This window comes from Gymnoscopelus braueri, assembly GCF_963280865.1.
Source record: "Gymnoscopelus braueri genome assembly, chromosome: 6".
Classification (NCBI taxonomy): Eukaryota; Metazoa; Chordata; class Actinopteri; order Myctophiformes; family Myctophidae; genus Gymnoscopelus; species Gymnoscopelus braueri.
The window spans coordinates 57,422,358-57,445,493 of NC_137607.1; the positions used below are offsets into that span (position 1 = coordinate 57,422,358).

At 38.2% G+C, this 23,136-nt stretch overlaps 1 protein-coding gene across 1 annotated transcript in view; it reads right to left on the reverse strand.

Moving 5' to 3' along the window:
- Positions 1 to 855: 855 nt before the first annotated feature.
- The window catches only part of kdm4aa (lysine (K)-specific demethylase 4A-a), a 52,812-nt gene continuing 30,531 nt past the window's right edge, over positions 856 to 23,136 (reverse strand). Inside the window, exons 21-26 of the mRNA XM_080430970.1 lie at positions 14,986 to 15,094; positions 12,099 to 12,287; positions 9,960 to 10,130; positions 8,437 to 8,556; positions 7,203 to 7,295; positions 856 to 6,357 (exon numbers count right to left, since the gene is read on the reverse strand). Coding sequence (XP_080287096.1) covers positions 6,217 to 6,357; positions 7,203 to 7,295; positions 8,437 to 8,556; positions 9,960 to 10,130; positions 12,099 to 12,287; positions 14,986 to 15,094 — 823 coding nt within the window. The 3' untranslated portion in view covers positions 856 to 6,216. The remainder of the gene's footprint in view (positions 6,358 to 7,202; positions 7,296 to 8,436; positions 8,557 to 9,959; positions 10,131 to 12,098; positions 12,288 to 14,985; positions 15,095 to 23,136) is intronic.

A 23,136-nucleotide genomic window follows, 5' to 3' on the forward strand; every position in this document is an offset into this window, starting at 1 on the left:
GGTTTAATTCATTCCCTGTAAATGCTAATTGGCATGTAACATTCATTAAAATGTTATCCTTACAGGGAATGAATGGATTCAGAGGCCTGACGCCAAACTATGCTTCCTCTTGTTTTCTATACCATGCTCAAGCTTGCAAATATATATTGCTAATAAATATATATTCTAATCCAATCTAAGAGTTGTCTGACTGAACTATCTAAAACATAAACCTTGGTTGTAAAAAAAACAAAGTTGTCCTTTAAATGCACTTATAAGAAAATGGGGTTCTAGCGGTGTGATCAACATTCACCCTGGACATTTTACTCGTATGGATTTCAACCGACGGCAAAAAAGTTTTCTCCAAACACAGACATTATCAAATGCAGGGTGGAAAGTAACTAAGTACATTTACTCAAAGTACTTTACTTAAGTACAAATTTGAGGAATTTCTAGTTAACTGGAGTATTTACAATCTTCTGTACATTTTGCATAATGAGTACTTTCTACTTTTGGTACTTTAAGTACATATTGATACCAATACTTTTGTACTTTTACTCAAGTCAATTTTTAATGCCGGACTTTTACTTAACAAAGTATTTCTACATTGCAGTATTGGTACTTTTACTTAAAGGGATATTTCACTTTCAAAAATTAAGATATTTGATAGTCATGTTATCAGACCTTCCTATACAAACCCATTATAACTTCAAACTCCATTTTAAACATGTTCTAAGATCTAAGATTTGCCTATGAGGTTCACAATACAAAAAAAGAACTGTGTCCCCCAGGGGTAGTGGGAGTGAAGTCAGGACTTCATTACTCTATTGAATCATCAAACAGTCCAGATCATAATGATTGAAGACACCAACAGAGCATGGAAGTAAGTTCTTTACTAAAAACAAACCATACAAAGGTCTTTTAAATGATCTTTTTTGAAGTCAGGCATTGTATCTACATTATCACACACACAGAGAAGGGCTACATGAGAAAACATCTTGCAACAGACTACGTTATAGCTTCTGGGAAACACACGCGTTACAAAATAATGCAATAAAATAACTTTGATATAAAATACACCGCTCCTTTCTCATTTACATTTGTTTTGAATAATGATATAAATTCTCTTTTGGACTGCATAAAGTATGGGCGTGTACACAGTGAAATCCTGATGCTAATTTAACTCTGAACGTGTACAAATTGACCCATGAAGGGTCCGTTTTAATGGACACTCCTGGTTTTTCTGTGTAACTGGCAGTATCTAACTAGAAAACAATTATGACAATAGCAAATTACAGGCTAAATAATGACCAGCTGGCAATAATTTATATGCTGTCTTTCAACAGTTTAATAAATCGGACTTAAAGGTGCTGTAAGTGGTATTTTGTTTGGTTAAAACTATGTGTCTTCGTTAAAAAAAGTTAAGGCTTTATATTCTGATAGTAATCATTGAGTGTTTGTTCAGTAACAGGGGTGTCCTTGCCTCTCCAGCTCTATAAATGTAATAACATTTTCAGGTGGGTTACACATTTCATCCAATCAGGAGAAAGTACCCATTTATTGTCAATTTTATATCGTTTCAGTTCCAATTTTGTCAGCTCATTTTGTTGGGTCATCACTTCCAATTTCACTTGTTTATCCTGTATCCTGTATCAGTCCTCTCTCCTGATTGGATGACATTGTTATCCTGACCGGAACACATATTGTGTTCATTAAAGAGCTGCAGAGACATGGCGACTGTTACTGAACAAACACTCTATAGACCGCCGAAGTCTGACGTAATTTACACATCCTTTGTTTGTCTACCTGGTTCGCAGTTTTCCACCCCCGTTCTGAATCCCATAGACGTATTTAATATCGCGTCAAATAAGAACTGTGTTCCAAAAATAAACAAATGACCACGGCGGGTTGACTCTTATGGATATGAAGCATCAACTGACGGTGAGAAAACGCTAATGTTACTTCCGCCGAATTAGTTACATTTTCGCCAGAAACAGACTGTATCAAATATAAGTGACTGACTATCATAAACTATACAGAACCTCCTCCCTGACAATAACGCCGACACGCGGTGTTTATTTTTGGACCACAATTCTTATATGAGACGATTCTAAGATGACCCAATGTTATTCTCCATAGAGAAATTACTTCCGCAAACCTGGGGATGAACGAGTGACGTCAGGACTTCGGTGCTCTATAGCAATGATTACTATCACAATATAGAGCAACTGTATGTAACGCTTACTTTAAAAATACTTTAATAAGTGCATTGTGGTCGATGAACTTGGCTGAGCACCGAAGGGAAGAAGAGTACATCTTAGAATGAATGAATATTGTCACTTCTGGGCAGAAACCTTGTATCTCCATGTTTCAACTTGTTTATGTTTCGTTTTGTTTCATGAATTAATGCTAGTCGTAATGACAGTGTCGCTCAATTTTTGAAATATTTTGAAGGTGAAAGTGGTTAAGTGTGCCTGTGGATTTTATATCAAACTAATGAAAAGTATTAACAAGAGCTTGTGGCTAAATATCAACATACATCGGATCCATTGGAACACAGGTTCTATTTTTTTTCCATTTCCTGAAAAGTAACAGTTTTTGTTACATTGTACAAGGTTTCCACCTGACAGCGACAATATTCTAACAAACACATACAAAAATAGTAAAGGAAGTATGTAGCTATGTGTCCCCTCAAACTGGACTTAAAAGTGCAACGCACAACTTTCAGTAGAGTAATTAACATATCGTCGCTGTCGGGCAGAAACCTTGTATCTCCATATTTAAACATTTCATTATTTTAGCTTTTTTTGTGAATTAATGCCCTCGCAAAAGTAACAAAAATCTACTATTTTAGCTATTTTTGAGAAGTTAAAGTGGTTAAGTGTTTGTGTGGGTTTTATACATATTGAGCCAATGAAAAGTATTAACGCGGTCTTGTGACTAAATAATAACTATATATTGGATCCATTGGAACACATGTTTGTTTTCCCTCCATTTCCTGAAAAGTACCAGTTTTGGACATACAAGGTTTGCACCTGACAGCGGCGATAAGGAACTAAACAGACTCCTTTCAAAAATAGAACATTAGTTTATCAAAGTCCACATCTCCTCATCTGTATCGCAGAGGTCACTTTCTCAAAGCACCATAATAAATAGGCTGGCCAAACAAAACACGAACAAAGTCAAAGTAAATCCCATGTTTCTGCAATTTCTACAAAATACAATGTTTAGGAATGCAGTCAATAGTATTCTGCCAATAGCAGAGGCATGTCAGCAAATCAACAAGTACGCGGAGCACCCTAAATGTGGAGAAATAAATAGAATGGCCTTAAAGGAGAACTTCACCCATCTTTAACCTTATTCTAATATATTTGTTCCTCACTAATGCTCATTCTATATAAGCACCATTTCTGTCTACTCACTCTGTGTCTCATTGGCGGGCTGGGGACACTTCAGAAACCCGCCTACCAGTGACATCATCGACGGGGATTCCAAGTTAATAGAAACTACAGCCTTTCTGGAAAGTTAGCATTCTGAGATAGAAGCCATTGTTCCTCCATGAATACAACAGGTAGGCAGGTTTCTGAACTGTCCACAGCAATCCTCTGAGACACAGAATGCTGATAATGAGCATTAGTGAGGACCAATTATATGAAGATACGGTTGAAAATGGGTGAAGTGGTCCTTTAATCCGCTGAAATGTTACGTAAAGCATTGCTCATTTTTATGCCACTATAAAATGCGAGGCGGGAACTTTTCTGTCTGATTTTATTGCAATAAATGATAATGAGGATTACCGCCCCATCCCTACACAGCGCGTGGCTTTCAGGAAAGGCAAGCGACATACTATGGGGTATAAATTAGGCTTATCTGTGGCTTAGGGCTGGGCAATATATCAATACTATATATACATATCATTATATTAAACTAAATCGTCTGGGATGTTGGTTAAAGTAATATTGTTATGCTAATATTATTACCACATTATCAATATTGATGTACGTGCTAAAACAATAATAGATGTTCTCCATATTGCCCAGCCCTAGTGGCTATATGGTTGTGAAAATGAATACAAATTTACATTTTAAAAAAAGTTAAAAAATAAACTAAATACAAAGTTCAGTTCTGGGTTTTGTGACGGACCAATGTTCATTTGGAAGAAGTGATTTTGAGCTGCTTATCTTAGGCTATGTTCACACTGTCAGCCCAAATCAGATGTTTGGTCTATCCAGATTAGATTGGTTTTAATAAGTAAACTAAGCAAAAATAAAACATATGGACACCAATTTTTGCTAATCATATCTGAAGCACATTACTGGCTGGTTTGAAATGTGATTCAAATGTGATTTCTATACATTTGTCTCAGTCTGGACACTCCCACACTGAACCACGATTTATACTTTGTCGCTTGCCGAAAGCAGCTGATGTACAAGCTCACAACGAGGCATTGTGACTTTGTAGATCGCCTATAGATCGCTGTTTTCGGCGAGTGACACGGTCGCATGACAAGAGCGTTCGCACGCCTATGTTTTTACATGGTTACCACGGCAACCGCTGCAGATAGGTGGACAATGTGTGAATACACAAGTCGTATCACTTGTGAATAACAGTCTAGACGGTCCTGCTGCGTTCACACTGGCAGGAACACAAGCTACACAGTGACATGTTCATGTTGGTTCTATTAAACATTACATCAGGGGTCTTCAATGTATTTTGGGCCAAGGACCCCTTAGCAGAGAGAGAAGCAGGGACCTCCACTACTATTGTATAAAATGATGCTGCAGATAAAACCTTTTCATAGATTTCATAGCTAGCTTCATAGACTTGTTTGACAGCACTATCATCAGTGTTGTGTGAATGGATTTTTTGTTTGTTTGTTTGTTATGTTTCCATGAATATGTTAATGAGCATTTTCAGACCACTTAAAACACTTAAACCCTCAATACTTAGTAAACTTGACTTTTGGCTTTGTACTTTGTTTTGCTCGTTTTCTAAACTCTACACCAAACCTCTTTGCCCAAAATAGCCGATCTACAAGCTCAATAACTGTAGATCGATAGACCTTGTAGATCTGCCATTTTCGGCGAATGTTCCCCCCTGAATAGAGATTCTAGGGTTCAAGTGATAATGTAAAAAAAAAAGAAATCCTATTACACAAAGAAGGCTCTACGTCCTCCCGGTGGGGGCTCCTCACTGGCATGTGAGTCAGTAGGGTACATACAACACAGAAATGTGTGTGGGGAGGAATCAATTGGCATGACGACTAAATTGGGGAGAAAAAGGGGTAAAAAAAAAAGCTCAAATAAATGAATAAAAATTAAAAGCTACAAGTCAAGCGTCAGGTGTCAGTTTGTATGTTCATGAGGCTCCCATCCAAAGTGTTAAATTGCTTGTAGCCTGTCTCTTTGTAGCTGCCAGTGTGAACTCAGAGTCGCTGCTAAAGATTAGATTGTAGAAACACATGGGATTTGGCTGCAGGGTGAACAGAGCCTAAATGGATTTATTCTGTTAAAAGAAAACACTATCGGGAGCTTTTAATTAGAAATAAAATGTGATTTGGAATGGAACCAAATGGACCCGCAAGGGTCTGTAACTCTGGGAGTGTACAAATGGAACCAAATGGACCCTTATGGGTTTGTTAACTCTGGGAGTGTACAAATGGAACCATATGGACCCTTCTGGGTCTGTAACTCTGAGAGTGTACAAATGGAACCAAATGGACCCGTGAGGGTCCACTTGTTTCCATTTCATTCCCATTTCATTCCATTCCATTCTTGGTTCCATTCCATTCCCCATAGCTCTCCGAGTTATGGGGGTCCTTGGGATTAAAAGAAAAATGTTGCATTCCTGAGCCAATAATTCAATATTTGCTGTGTCCACTGTGGTAGGAGACCAATGTAAAACTATATAAAATAATAATATAATCTCTCACAGAGTTAATCACTGATGAGCCTACTGATGATCCAGGTTCAAAGAGAATGTGTTAAATATGGTTTTGCTCTTGTTAAGATTGGTCTCCTATTAACTTAAAATAGTCAAATATTGGATTATTGGCTCAGGAATGTGACAAAAACAAAACATATGCATGAACTCAGGGCTTCAGGGGGTGGTAAAGGTAATTGATAAGCAATAACGTCTTCTTTTAGGTGAAGTATTCCTTTAAAACGGTTGAGAACCACTGTTCTAGGATCAGTGCTGGTGATTGTTGTGTGTTTGGAACACTAAGGAGAGCTGCTGCTACTCCATGATGGCTCTGTAAATGACTGGCTCGATGTAGTCGCCGCGGTAGCGCGAGTTGATCACCCTCTGTCTCTTGGACTCCTGGATGATCTCCTTGTCTTCAAAGATCCCGTCGAAACGCATGTCTGATGCCTTGGACTGAGAGAGGGAGGGAGGGAGGGAGGGGGGAGAGAGAGAGAGAGAGAGAGAGAGAGAGAGAGAGAGAGAGAGAGAGAGAGAGAGAGAGAGAGAGAGAGAGAGAGAGAGAGAGAGAGAGAGAAAGCTAAATCATGACACATGGCAGCTGGTCCTTTGTAAATATAACAGTATCTGCGGCCAAATGCATGAGCACCACAGTAGTAAAGAATAACTGCATCGTTTCATCACCGTTTCAGCTGTCAGGCCTGACTGTCCAACACAACATGCAATGTGCCGGACAGGGATGGTACGATAATCGTTATTATAGTTTATCGTGATAAGAAAACGCTCACAATAAACATATCGCAGAGATTTTTATTCATCCTGAAATTGTCCTCCGTCATGGATGAACTAGCTTTTGTTGAGATATAAATTCAGTACCACATTTCTATACTTGATAAAACGGTCCTGTAAAGTGTAAACAGCGCATTTGGTACGCTCTTATTTCACTCTACACAAAAATTGTAGATCTACAAGCTCACAATGTGTTGCAACACAACGCAATGCGAGCTTGTAGATCGACTATTTTTGCCGAACGTTCCCCCCAAAAAAGGGATGCTGGGTGTTCAAGTGGTTAACAAAAGTGGCATTTTTAAACAAGTTTTAAGTATATTTTGATCGCGATAATATCGCTAATCACAATTATTTTTGCCACAATAATCGTGAAATGTAATTTCATTTTCATATCGTACCATCCCTAGTGCCAGTCATATGTACAGTAACCCTACTCACTAGACAACTGATCTGTAACCCTACTCACCAGTCATATGTAACCCTAATCACCAGACATATGTAACCCTACTCACCAGTCGAGACTTGACCCTCTTGGGCAGCTCCTCGTCTAGAGTGTAGACGTCATCTCTTTTGGTTGTTAGTTGGGAGCCGTCCTCAAACTCCACCTGGATCACAATCGTTTTTTGGACTTTTAGAAGGACTTCTAACAGTCATTTTTATTTATTTAATTGTTTTGTTTGTACTTTTTGTTTTCAATTTCAGTTTCCATTGGTTTTTAACTTAATTAATCCGTCTACCGTCAGCGAAAACGGCGATTTTACTGTACCTTTGAAAAATCATGGAATATTCTCTGTGACCTCCTTCCTCACGGAGATTGGCTCATTACACTAGCTAGTGTTAGTGCTAGTGCTAGTTAAAGGCATACTAGGTAACGTTTTCAACAAAACTAAAGTTAAATTGTATATCTTTTGTGAGTGGCAAAAGTTTCACAACACCCACTCCATGAATTTCACCCCCGGAAGCCTTTTATTTATATATTTTATATTGAACGTGGACTGGGGGGACTTTCCCGGGGAAATGACGTCATCTGGCCGGAAAACGGAGGTGGAAATGCACTGGTTTCCTGTTTGGCCAGGAACTACCGCAACGGTTTCCTGTTTGGCCAGGAACTATCGCGCAAATAACAAAAAGGAACCTCACGCTGATTTTAAGAGAATGTAGGATTAGAAGATCGAAAAATAACAGAAAAAGAAAGCACAGCTCATGGTAACTAATGCTCCACTGGCTAAGAGAAACGATCCGCAGATAGTATAAAACAATTAAAATAACGCTATTTGAAACGCTTCCGGCTTCCGGTGAAAACGAATGGAATTCTGGGTAATCGAGGACCACAGAAATTGTATGCAGTGACGGTAGTGACCAGCAGAGGTTGCTAAAAATCGTTAGTTGTGAATTTGCATTGTACAACTTTAAGTGTTCAGTTTTTTTGTTTTTTTTTTCAATAGTTTTCTATCATAATACGGGGTAGTCAGGGGCGGGTTTCAGCCAGGAAGAAAAAATGGTAAAAATAGCTAATCTACAAGCTCACATAAGAGATATTTTTGAAGATTTTGGACAAAGACTAAAATCAACAAAGACTGCCGCCGACATGACCGTCGGGGGCAGATACTCTCAAAAAACACATTTATGTGGAATGGTTATTGTGAACGATATACCAGTGAAAGATTATATCAGATATGACTTTTGTTTCATTGAAAAAATTAAGTATGTCTTTAACCATTGCATAACAAAGAAAAGTGATCTTACCAGGTACATTTGGATGATGTGTGCTGCTACAAACTTGGCTCCGTAGACCAGGCCGTCCGTCCAGCGAACCTGAACAACCTCGCCTTGGGGCGGAGGACCCAGCTGGACACAGTCTCGACTCTGTTGAGAGAAAACAAACCTTAAGCTAGTGGTTCTCAACCTTTTCTAGATCAGGGCCCACTTGTAAACCTCAAAAGTGTTCAGTGCCCAGTACCCATCAGAACACTTAAAGGCGTATTTCACTTTTTAGGTCATTTTACCATCCACTCTGGCTTTTGTGTGATACCCAGACGTTTTTTTGTATCGCTTGATTCAATATTTAGATATTTGATTGTAACTTCAAACTCCATTTTAACACATCGTGTGCCAGATGTTTATTAAAATAGGGTACATCTAGTGCCAGCATATCTTCCATCCACTTACGCTGATATGTTGCGTGCTGTAGAAGCCCCAACGAGGACGTGCATGTAAACAAAGCCTGCGTGCGAGACGGCGGAGGGTCCCGACTAACGCCTGGAACAATAATATTTCTAACACGATCCTCCATTGCAGAGTGATCGCCGATCGAAAACGGCTAATTTCCACCACGTTAAAAAGAAATGGAGATATTAAGCTTTTAGTCAAGAGTTAACATTGGAGCGGACGACCGGAAGCATTTTTGACATGGATCCCCATCCGGCCTCTCCTTCTTAGAGACTCCTTGGATGATCCCAAAGTTTTGTTAGAGCGCCCCACGTGGGAAAACAAAAATGTGCCAAAAACGGTCCGGACCGTTTATGGCACTCAATGTGTTAACCATGTTCGATTCATTGAAAACAAACAATCTTGGTTCTGGTGACTGCACTGCTCATCTAATGTGTGAGGGTGCCGTGTTTGTTCAATTACTTTTACATTTGTTTATGTATATATTTTTTATAACAAAAATGAAAAGCATAGAAAATGATAAATAAATACATGGAAAAAGTCAGGAAAGAGAACCCAATTATCATCTTAAATTTGATAGTGACGGCCCTGGCCGCTGGTGTGGCGGTCTGAGCACCTAGGCCTGGTTCGAATCCCTATCCCGACGACCTTTGCTGCGTGTCACTCAATCTCTCCCCATTTCCTGCCAGTCTACTGTCCTATAAAATAAAGGCATGAAAGCCCAAAGAAAATCATTTTTTTTTAATAAAAAAAGAATTGATAGTGATCCAGTTCCAATTGTGCTAATTTCTTAGTGCCAACAATTCAGATTTGACTTATTTATCCTGTAAGTTCTCTCTCCTGATTGGATAAAATTGGTGTTCCGACCTGAAAATGTATTTCATGTTTACTAAAGAGAGACCCCTGTTTCTGAACACTTTAACAATGATTACTATCACAATATAGAGCTATGTAACACAATGATTACTATCACAATATAGAGCTATGTAACAGTCATTTTAACAAAACAAATATTACACTTACAATACATTTAATATGTTAAATTAAATCTTATCACAGAAATCAAATCAAACGACAAAGTTGATGTGAGCCAATCTTACCACGATGTCCTCAGGGAACAGGTTGTCGCTGAAGGACCCATCATCAAAGTTGACTTCGTAGAAGGTCTCCTTGGACAGCTGCACCACGTCACACTGGTAGTAGCGGCCATTTTTGTGTTTGCAGATGACCTTCTGGCTCACAGTCAGCTCCTGCATGGCTGCTTTGTTACGCTGTGATGGTAGACATTACACATTACACTATAACCTCTGCTTTGTTACTTTGTGATGGTAGACATTACACATTACACTATAACCTCTGCTTTGTTTTATGCTGTGATGGTAGACATTACACATTACACTATAACCTCTGCTTTGTTACACTGTGATGGTAGACATTACACATTACACTATAACCTCTGCTTTGTTACGCTGTAATGGTAGACATTACACATCACAATAGAACCTCTTTATGGATAATCCCAATTCAACCTGAACACTAGTGGTGGACAGCATGTTCTTTACTTGAGATTTAGTTTTTAATTATTATTATTTATTTATTTATTTATTACTTTCACTCGGGACTCCCAGCAAACATACAAAAACACATTATGAATTATTTATTTTGAAATTTCACAAGGCCCTTGAGATGCTGCATCTCGTTTTCGAGGGGGTCCGCAATTAACCACTTAAGCTGTACTTCCAAAAGCTCTACAAGCTCACAACATGTTGCATCGCAACAATGTATTTAGGGTTTAAGTCAGGGGTGGGAAACTTTTATGATGGAGAGGGCCACTATATTTCCACTCTCACTCCAGAGGGCCACATTGCATATGCTGTACAGAAACCTCTTATCTCTGTATTTTTTTTTCGTAATTAACTCTCTCAGTGCCAATTAAATAAAAAAATTATTGCGAACTGTGACAACTTATTTTTTTCTTTTTTCAAAGTAAAAAAAAAGTGCTTAGGAAGCGAGATACAGCCTTTTTCAGTTATAGGTTAAACAAAGAGTGGATGGAGCTGCAAATCTTCAGATAATGATATCTTGGGTTCTGAACACTTTTTCCCCCCCCCAAAAAAAAAAAGGTATAACCCTAAAACTCGGGGTCTGGCACTGAGAGAGTTAATGCTCTACTTCGTTATTCTATGTCACACAAAAGTAGCAAAAATAGCCGATCTACAAGCCCAAAACACGTCGAACTGCGATGCGTTGAGCTTGTAGATCTGCTATTTTTTGCTATTTTTTTATTGGAATCCTGAATTATCTTTTGCTATTTTTTAATTGGAATCCTGAAAAGTATCATTTTTATTTAATTTCAAATGCATTAGTTATACTTATGTTAACTTTATGAACTTAAATACAAATACATGGGACATAAAAAAAACAATACATTTGTAATACTAGTCATTAAGCTACAAATATAGACTGAAGTGATTAAAGTGGGTCATGTTTGCATGTTTGGAATTGTAACAGCTGAAATCAATAATATATCAGTATTCCGATATTAAAGGTAGGGTAAGTGATATTTTTGGGTTAAAACAAAAAGTATTTTGTTAAAAGGTTAAAGCACTATATTCTGATAGTAATCATTGCTATAGAGTGTTTTTTCAGTAACAGGAGTCTCCCCGTCTCTCCAGCTCTTTAATAAACAGAAAATACTTTATTGCCCTGTGATGGTAGAGACATATTACGCTACAACATCTTTGCATTCACTTTCATCCGACTACATTTCTGCTCTCCAAGGCAAGCACTTTTCCAGTTCAGTGGTTCTCAAAGTAGGGTCTGGGGACCCCCAGGCGTCTTTGAGGGGGTTCCAGGGCGGCCCACCAAAATGTGTTAATATAGCATCGCAATCAGTTTAACCACTTTAACTCAATCGTTGGCTATTTGAAAATAGGCAAAATGTTATTTAAAATAAAAATAAAAAGGTTGAACAAAATGTGAAGAATTTGGAAAATCTGAACAACACAAATCTCAAATGGGAGGTCCCTGGCACAAAATATTTCCAAATGGGGGTCTGTGACTAATACATATTAATCTGGTGGTCCTCAGGGATGGATTAAACCCTGCACGGGCCCCTGGGCCGCCAATTGTTTAGCCCGGCCTTTTTTTTAAAAAACATTTTTTGGGGATTATTTTTTTGTTTTTTGCAAGAAGTTTGAAAACCAGTGTTCTAGTTTACAAATGGAACCCTTCATTACCTCTATGGGAGTGGGCCCTTTGTGCCTGCAGCAGGTCACATACACCATGAAAGGCCACTCGTCTGGCTGCATCAACACCCCTGCAGCCTGGGCACATGTAGGGTGGTAGGCGGTGGGACAGCGGCCGTGAGAGCACTGCACACAGCAGCCCGACGCCTTCTTCATACGCTTCTTACAGTAGTAACATTTCTGATGCACAGAGAAGACAGAGAAGATGAGACGGAGAAGAAAAACACATTTATTTACTTCTTACACAGTAGTAACATATAGACAGAGAAGAAATAAACAAATACATTACTTCTTACAGTAGTAACATTTCTGACAGAGAGGCTTTTTATAGTCGTAATATTGATGCCTTCATATCTTTGCCTTCATGCCTTGATGCCTTCATATCTTTGCTGTTAGGTTTAAACCTTATATCTCCATAACCATTCCTTTTTTATCATTATAAAAAAGCTAAATAGTGAAAATAGCCGATCTACAAGCTCAGATCTAGATCAACTATTTTCACTACTTTTGTGCGACACTCTTGTATGCTTTTTAAAGTAGTAACGTTTCTGACACAGAGAGAGAAGAGAAACAAGAGTTCAAGGACATGGAAACTAGAGGAGTCAAGCTGGGCTCACATTGAACAACTTTGAAATCTGCTTGGCATCACACTACAGGATATATTTTTTTACAGCATATGATTCTCTTATAAGATTATTTTAAACATGTACACACATTGACGATAAAACAAAGTATGCATCTCACTCTACAACATCAGTGATGACAAATCACATTAAAGCGAGACACCCAAAGCCAAGCAAAGCAGAATGTCAGACTTCACCGTGAAACCTTGCCATTGTGATGACCGGCAGGCAGAACATATCACTGATTTGACAGCGAAGATGATAGCCGAAGATATTATGTCTACTATTAGCGCTGTCGAGGGGAAAGGCTTCCGCGAGCTGATGGCATTTCCAGAATACACCGTGCCCTGTCACCAAACAATAACAGCGTAACGAGAGAGAACATACGCTGAGGTAACCGGAACCATCGCCCCCAAAACACACTCGCCCCCATTTATTACCGAGGTTACATTTAGGAGTACCAGGTGGCGACCGTTCCCAGGTCGCCGGATTTGATCCGGGGCGACCGTGTTTTGGGGCGAGTATCGCTGAGGTAACCGGAACGCTCCGTAAGATGTTATAAATGTTTATATCCAGGCCAAATAGGAAATGGCTACATATTGTTGAACGTGTTGTGTTGTTATTATTATTAATTGGCATCGGGAAGGAGAGCTGAGTCTGACATCATTCTTCCTAATTTGTCAAACGTAGGCCTCGTTAGTATTGCGTTATGTGTTAATAAACACATGTTTATAAAATAATCTCTCTCTGTCTCTCTCTCTCTCTCTCTGGAAAGCAATTGAATGGACTTGCTAGTGTGTTGAAAAGCCAGTCTGTACTTTTCCTTTTCTTTTTTTGCGGGCGGGTTGGGCTCCTGTGGCAGGGTGAAAAAAAACCCTGACCCTTGCATCACTACTATACAGGGTATCTGCACATTTCTAAAGTGACAATTGAAAGACTTTTAAGACCTTTCAAATACCTCTAAAATATAATAATAATAATAATAAGAGCATTACTGCGTCAAAAGTTATCAACAAATTATACTATAGCAAATGGTCAAACATTGGCCAATTGTCAAATATTACCTAAGACGGAGGCAAAATAGCTACAAGATCACAACACGAGCCATTGTGAGCTTGTAGATCTGCTATTTTCCTAATATTTATCTGTGGAACCGAGTCAAACAAAATGTAAAGCCTCAAATCCTACAATTACAAGTGCTTGTTAGGGTGGGGGGTCCCAGTTCAAATATGATTTTTTCCTGTGGATCCCGGGATCCACATGATAAATGTGTTTGTACATCCGTTGCCACAAAGCATCATGTTAACATGATACACACTAGGGGTGTCACGATACGCCTAATCCACGATTCGATTCAACTTTCGATTTTAAGGTCACGATTCGATTCGATATATATTTTTAAAACGTCATTTTTTTCAGCTTTGAGGGCTATATGATTATTAATTTAGGCTATTGTCTTGATTTGTAAAGAAAAACACATGTTTCTCAATAAGTCCCTTTTATTTGAATAATATCAAATGAGAATGAGAATAACAAAAAGGGTTTTATGCCCTTACAACAACTGTCATTTTCAGATTCTTCTTTAAGATGAGTTAACAACAACATTCTTGTGAAGCTCTATAACTAAATACAATCTAAATACAAAGTTGAACATGTAAGAAAAAAGGATCCAAAGACAACTGTTATTTGGCTACATGTTCTTAAACATCTTAAAGTATGTTCACATTGTTTGAACAGGTAAGAGCTTTAACAAACAAGAAATGTGAATAATAAGCTACGCCAGGGGTCTTCAACAGGGTTTTTTTTTTTTTTTACCTTAAACCCATCCCTTTTCTGAGGTGAACTTTAGCCAAAAATAGCCGATCTACAAGCTCACAACACCTCGCAGCGCGAGGCGTTGTGAGCTTGTAGAAGCTTGTGAGCTTGTAGAACGCAACACTACAGCGGTCTCTATCTCCTCCAAACTCCTCTGTGGTGCGTGTGGGTTTGTCCTGTCGTCTTTTTTTTCTCCCCCGTCGTAAGCACGCATGGGCGATGCACGGAAAAACACAACAGCGGCTCGAGCATGGCTTCACCCAGACGTGCAATCGGATGTGCGCATGCGCGGGAGTATATATTTTTTTATTAACCCTTGAATCGCGATACGGCTTTTGATTTCGATACACTGTATCGAACGTCATTTTCGGTTCGATTTCGATACGTATCGAGTGTCGTGACATCCTTAATACACACACAAGTGATTTGAAGAAGCTCACCAGTTTGAATCTTTGTAAAGGGATTCCACTCAGATCCACAGGACGTCTGTCTGTGACGTTGACAAACCGGGCCTCCAGGACTGCTACCGCACACATGACATGTACCCACCTGTAACATACAACAATACATAGCATTACTACTACTGCACACATGACATGAACCCACCTGTAACATACAACACAATACATAACATTACTACTACTGCACACATGACATGTACCCACCTGTAACATACAACACAATACATAACATTACTACTACTGCACACATGACATGAACCCACCTGTAACATACAACACAATACATAACATTACTACTACTGCACACATGACATGTACCCACCTGTAACATACAACACAATACATAACATTACTACTACTGCACACATGACATGAACCCACCTGTAACATAGAACACTAGGGGTGTGCCGAATTTCACGACACGATACACGATAGTGGGCTCATGATATCGATACGATACGATATATGGCACTTTTTTTTTATTAAAATATATGGGGGGGGAAAAAGCTTATGAAAACATAAGGGGGGGGAGCAAATGCAAACAAATACTTATGTTTTTGCATTATTATTATTGCAAAAAAAAAGATATATATATATAATATATATATATCTTTTTTTTTTTCACCGCATACAATTGCAAAAAAACCTGCATATTTCATCGCAAAATCAAGGATTTTAGCCCACATAATCAAGAGTTTTACCCCGCATAATCAAGGATTTTTGCCCGCGTTTTTCTGGAGGGTCTAATATATATATATATTTATTTATTTTTTTACGCCAAAACGATACATATCGGCACGAAAACGTATCGGGGCACACCCCTATGGAAGTCCATAGATCCAAAAATTAAATAATAAATACCACAATGAAATAAATAATAAACACAGTGATATAAATACAAAATACAATTAAATAAATAAGAAATACAATGAAATAAATAAATGTATTTATTTATTGTGTATTTTTTTTTATATCATTGGGTTTTCTATTTATTTCTTTGTGGTTCTTATTTATTTCATTGTAACTTTTAATGTCAACCTATATATATTACATTTAGCTATTTAATCAAGTTCATAGGTCCAAAAATTTAAAAATAAATATTGCAATGAAATGAATAAAATCCACAATGAAATGAATACAAAACACAATATAAATAAAAATACAATTAAATAAATAAAAAATACAATTAAATACATACATGTATTTATTTATTGTGTAATGTTTTCTATTTTATTGTGTTTTATATTTATTTCATTGTGACTTTTAATGTCAACCTATATATATTACATGTTGCCACTTTTAGCTATTTCATAAGGTACATTGGTCCAAAAATTTTATAACAAATACCACAATGAAATATATAAAAAACATAATGATATAAATAAAAAATGCAAATAAATAAATAAATAAATTTATTCATTTTGTAGTGTTTTTCATTTAATTGTGCTTTTTATTTATTTATTTTTGGTATTTATTAAATGGGTTTTTTATTTCATGCTGTCTTTTCAAAAGAATGGCTTCCATTTACCGAATCATGGTTTGACATCGCCGTCTGTCAATCAACAGGAACGGGGCGGGACCATAGGGCGGGACCTATTTGCTGATTGGGTAATCCCTGGCTCTGGATTACTTTGGTCTGTCTGTAAACATAGTAGACTGAAGCCAGCTCCGCCATTTTTAAATCCCACTGAATATCACTAGTGTTTTTATCTGTAGATAAAGTAGGCCTATTATAATCAATTTGTAGTAAAAGTTATGGCATATTTGAATGAGAATGACTTGAGGGATGTGATGTTTACTTTAGATTAGATAGTTGTTGTTTTTTTCGCGGACCCCCCCCGCGATTTCCTCCCTCACTAAAATGATAGCCTACTTACTTGTTAATGTTTTTTTTTCTTCACACATTTGGTAAATAGATCAGAGAGAGAGAGAGAGAGAGAGAGAGAGAGACAGAGAGAGACAGAGAGAGACAGAGAGAGCGAGAGAAGTTGCCACAATAAGGTGTCAACGAGGTGGTCAGCAGTGTAAATGGCTCTTACAATTTAAATAAGGCTACAATGACCAGTTACAGATACACTTCATCCACCTGAAAGGTGCGAATAGTTGCTACTATACTTTTTGGGAGGGATGTTCAGCAATAAAAATGACCCAAAAAATGACAGTATCAGTATGCTCAGGTTTAAAAACGTGACAGTGCTTACAGACCAATTATATGCTTGGCTTGATTAATAAGCTAAATTGAAAAAAGAAAGAAAAAAACAGATTACAGGACAACAATATCAGATATCCCCATCATGCAAGAATAAAGACAGTAAACTCAAATAGCATTCAATGTGGGTTAATAATGAAAAAATATGTAATCAGTTACTTCAACTTGATTATATGCAAGTATAAAGACCGTAAAACTATAAATACATTGGGGGTGGTTAATAATGAATAATACAAATGAATATTTGATGGGGCGCTGGGTCCGCGGAAGTTTACAAAATTGTGGAGGGGGTCCTTTGGTCCTATAAGGATGGGGACCCCTGAGATAGAGAATGCCAGTGTTAAACATTACTTACAGCGGCCCTGAAGGTTAAATCTGTACTCCAGGTTGAACACCTGTATATCGGTATCAGAGAATGAACATTTTAAATTGAATGTTCAATAAGGAGGTTTAAGCATGTTTGTTTTTACTTTCTTTTCTTTTTTCCCCAGTTTTTTTACATAAGCAGAATTAGAGGGTATCCAACAACATAATTATGATTTGTTTTGGTTTTCATTTTATTTAATTGTATTATTTAAAAAATATTGTGTTATATATACATCGTGGGTTTTCCTTTCCTTTAATGCCTATGCGAACCCGGGGGTCTGGTGAAGGGGTTAAGAAGCGGCCTGGGTTGTTTTACGATCACATGACCACCAGATCAGAGGAAGAGAATGTCCCTATTTCTAGCAGGCAAACTATAGAGTACATGAATACATTAATGATCACTGACTGATCTATGTACTGAAAATATATGCTTTTTTATGCAAGTGTGTGATGTTGTGTGAACTGTTTGCCCATACATAGTGATGTGATGTAATGTCTCTCCCCTCTGAAAAGCTTTTTTAAAAAATAAAATAAAAAGTTGGTAACCAAAGAAAATAAGCAGGTTCAGAGGGTATCCAGATATATATGGTTTGTTTTTGTCTTTATTTTATGTTTTAAAATGTTTTGTTATACATAATTGTTTTCTTTTCTGAGGGTAAATTAGTAATGTCTGTGAGAACCCTGGGGTCTAGTGTGGTTTGTTTTGCAACCACAGGACAGCTATGTCATAGGAAGAGATAGATATTATTGTTGTAAGCAAGCAAACAGCCGAATACATTAATATATATCACTGATAGACAATCTGTACACTGGAAAAAGAGGCACCTCTTTCATTTGCAGTGGGAATTTGTGTGAACTGTTTGTCTCTGCTTACATGACATTATATTATCTCAGGTACGTGATATAGGTATAAAAAATATGTAGATAATTTGTTTACTTGATTGATCTCCTTTCCCCCTTGCACCCCCACCCCCTTCTTTTTCTTCCCTTTCTGTTTTTCTATGGAAATAATATGATGGGAACTATGCACAAAAACAAATTTCACCCACTTTTTTACTTTTGTAAACCTGTGATGTGACAATAAAGCTGATTCTGAAGGGACCGGGCCGAGTTCGTAGTCAAAGAGGGCAGAGAGCTCCATTCTTTTCTTGCTCCCCTGATGAAGTAATCCACCCATAGCTATAGCCTGTGGGGTGCTCTCTCGCTTTCTCCAGGAATACCATTATCTACTCATGAGTCTTTTCTCCCTCCTCTAAGAAGTCTTGAAGAAGAACAGACACTACCATGCAGAAGGCACAGCCTTGGGCCAGGCCTTTCCATTAAAGATGGACTCCAAATGACACACCTACTAGCTCCTCCACCTCCACAGCTGTTGAATCAATCTGTTATCGGGTTAAGCCGACAAGACATTAGAGTGTGCATCATCCCAGGTCTGAGCACCACTGATGACCATCGCTGTGGATCACTCCACTAGATCAGGCAAGCGACCATACAGCTGCATGTCAAACGTTATATGACTGTAGCTCATGCTGAGTGATGTATCTTAAGTAGGCAGTGGTACTGAGCACTGTATCAGGATGGGCAGGGGGCAAGTCAAGCAGCGGACAAAGACACTTATTGTTTTCAGCTTCATCACCATTGTGATCTTGCACAACATTATAGGCCAACCAGCCCAGGGGAAGAGTGGAGCTGACAGAGCCAAGCAGTGTCCTCCTTCTGTGCTCTTGAAACACTGTGGTTGATGGCATCTTGGATAGCATCAGTTCTTGGTACTTGTTTTAGAGTTGGTATATAGAGACATCTTATTGGGGCCAGTGTAATGCTCAATCTCTCTTATCAGCTAGACAAAGTTTCCCCGCTTCGAGGTACGAGGACGGGGGTAGTTTTAGTGATATGACCCCAGTACCAGGAGTGGCTCCTCCAGTGAAGAGGATATCTGCTAGATTCTGCACAAACTGACTGGCTATGGCATGATTCGTGTGGTGACCATTGGCTGTGAAGACCACAAGATCAACATTATCCAACTGTGTATAGTCCCAAATTGTAGGATTTCAGTGACAGTTCCATACAGGTTCTGAACCAGATCTGAGATACCATGCTTATAAGTAAGCCTTGCCGAGCCCTGAGGCCCATAGGGCAGGAGCCTGTTTCCTTAGCGTAAGGCAGCTTGATGTACAGTACAAGCACATCCCCTGGACATGACGCTAGTATGTCGCAGGGACTTACCCCAATCCAACCATCGATGCTGAGTGCCAATCAGGGAGGCACTGGGTCCCATTAATAGTCTTTGGTATGACCCGGCCGAGGATCGAACCCCGACCTCCCAGTCTCACGGTGGACACTCTAACCACTGAGCTGGGCTGGTGCTTATAGTGGAATTTTACAGCAAGACCCAGAGTTGTCCGATTCCAATTTGTTCATTTATTATAAATTAAATATATATTTTAAAATATTTTTCAATTCATTTTATTTTTCATTTAAAACATTTAAAAACCAAAAATCCTGATAAATCTCTGATAAATAATAGTAAGTCTCAACATTCACACATCAGAATCTCTGGATTCTGAAATGCAGGTCCAATATAGGCATGCAATTAACTTCAGAATTCAACAACATTGTCAAATACTGTAAACAGAAATGTGTTCCTGTGATCCTTCAATTTAAAGCTATATATATTTTGAATTGAATAAGGTATTGTCTATTAGGGCCTACTTTAAGAGGTGATAAACACTATAAAGCTACTATTCAGCGTCATATCAAAACTTAATCTAGGGATGTATAGGGTTTGCCCACCCAGATGGTACCAGTATGTGAAATTTGAGGTCTTGACCCAAGGACTAATGTAATCGGCTTCTCAGCGATCTGTTGCTTTGGTCTGAATGAGTGTAAAAAGCTGACCCCGCCCATGGTCCCGCCCCGTTTCTGTTGATTGACAGACTGCGATGTCAAACCATTATCCTGTTAAAGAAGCCATTATTATGAAAAGACAGCATGAAATACAAAAACCCATTAAATTAAATACCAAGATGAAATAAATAAAAGTCACGATGAAATTAATAAAAAATGCAATTAAATGAAAAAACAATGCAATAAAAAAAATATATATATTTTTTTAATTGTATTTTTTTATTTATATCATTGTGTTTTTTATTTATTTCATTGCGTGTTTTATATATTTCATTGTGGTATTTGGTTTAACATTTTTGGACCAATGTACCTTATGAAATAGCTAAAAGTGGCATCATGTAATATATATAAAAAGTCACAATGAAATAAATATAAAACGCAATAAAATAAAAAACATTACAGAATAAATAAATAAATGTATTTATTTAATTGTATTTTTTATTTATTTAATTGCATTTTTATTTATATCATTGTGTTTTTTATCTAATTCATTGTGGATTTTATTAATTTCATTGCGATATTTATTTTTAAATTTTTGGACCAATGGACTTGATTAAATAGCTAAAAGTGGCATCATGTAATATATATAGGTTGACATTAAAAGTTACAATGAAATAAATAAGAACCACAAAGAAATAAATAGAAAACCCAATGATATATAAAAAAATACACAATAAATAAACACATTTATTTATTTAATTGTATTTTGTATTTATGTAATTGTATTTTGTATTTATGTAATTGTATTTTGTATTTATATCATTGTGTTTATTATTTATTTCATTGTGGTATTTATTATTTAATTTTTGGACCTATGGACTTCCATACACCCCTATACAACACAATACATAACATTACTGCCCCTGCCTGGTATGGAAACTGTACTGACCTCGACCACAAAGCAATGCTGAGGATAGCCCAGTACATGTGTCTTCTAACCTCAGCCAAGTGGCTTAATTGTCTCCGCCAGGCCGAAAGGCATGGCGAGAGAGTATGTTTTACCCTCCGTCCGTCCGTCCATGTGTGTGTGTGTGTGTGTGTGTGTGTGTCCGTGTGTCCTGTCCGTGTGTTAGCAGCTAATCTCTGGCACCGTTGGCCCGGTCGCTGCGAAACTGTTCACACACACTCCCTGGATGCCAATTCAGAACCTCTGCCTAACATTTTTCACATGGGCCAGTTATAGCGCCACCTGGAGGCCGATCTGTGCAAAACCCTTTACATTACTCCTACAGATTTTATCCAAACGTGATGCAAATCGGTACACAGTATCTCTATAGTCATGTGATCAACACGGATCTGTCCGATTTCCCATATTCCATCCTCATTGGCTAAGGTTGGCTTCCAAAATTTGCAGGATTGGTCCGTTTTGAACAAACACATTCCCACTAGGCCAAGGAAGAAATGCCACCCTTTTTCACATTGGCCTGTTATAGCGCCACTAGCAGGTCTAATTTAGCAAACCACATTTTTGGAAGAAAATGCCTCAAATCATGAATGCAGTGTCCGATTGCCGTGAACGACCTAAGAATAAATGGCACCCTTTTCACATTGGCCTATTATAGCGCCACCAGGAGGTAGGGGTGTCACGATGCGCCTAATCCACGATTCGATTCGACTTTCGATTTTAAGGTCACGATGCGATTCAATTTTCGATACGATATATATTTTTAAAACATCCTTTTTTTCAGCTTTGAGGGCTATATGAATATTAATTTAGGCTAGTGTCTTGATTTGTAAAGAAAAACACATGTTTCTCAATAAGTCCCTTTTATTTGAATAATATCAAATGAGAATAACAAAATTGGTTTATGCCCTTACAACAACTGTCATTTTCAGATTCTTCTTTAACTCATTCAGTGCCCGGCTTATTTATGGCAGTTTGGCTCTGAGTGCCACAGCCAAAATTCACTTAAACATCTTAAAGTATGTTCACATTGTTTGAACAGGTAAGAGCTTTAACAAACAAGAAATGTGAATAATAAGCTAAGCCAGGGGTCTTCAACAGGGTTTTTCTTTTTTTTACCTTAACCCCATCCCTTTTCTGAGGTGAACTTTAGCCAAAAATAGCAGATCTACAAGCTCACACTCACGCTGCGAGGCGTTGTGAGCTTGTAGATCGGCTATTTTTGGCCGAGAGGTATAGGTGTAGAGGGGAAAAAGAGAAGACGGAGAAACTATCAATGTGGAGCATAATCGACAAACGGTAGCCGTTTTGTCAACAACGCGTCGGGTGCCCTCATTATTCACTGGGAAGCCAAAATATTGCCAGACTTTTGACTTAAAGGAAGCGGGAGGGTTTTCCAATTCTTCCGTTTGTGTATTATCATCATTACCATCGCTGGCTTCAGCAGTGGCCATGGTGAAATGTAAAGTAGTAGTACAGACGCAACGCTACAGCGGTCTCTCTCTCTGTCTCTCCTCCAAACTCCTCTGCGGTGTGCACTGTGTGCGGGTTTGTCCTGTCGTCTTTTTTTTTCTCCCCCGTTGTAAGCACGCATGGGCGATGCACGGAAAAACACAACAGCGACTTGAGCATGGCTTCACCCGGACGCGCAATCGGATGTGCGCATGCGCGGGAGTATTTTTTTTTATTAACCCTTGAATCGCGATACGGCTTTTGATTTCGAATCTGTATCTGTTTCTGTATC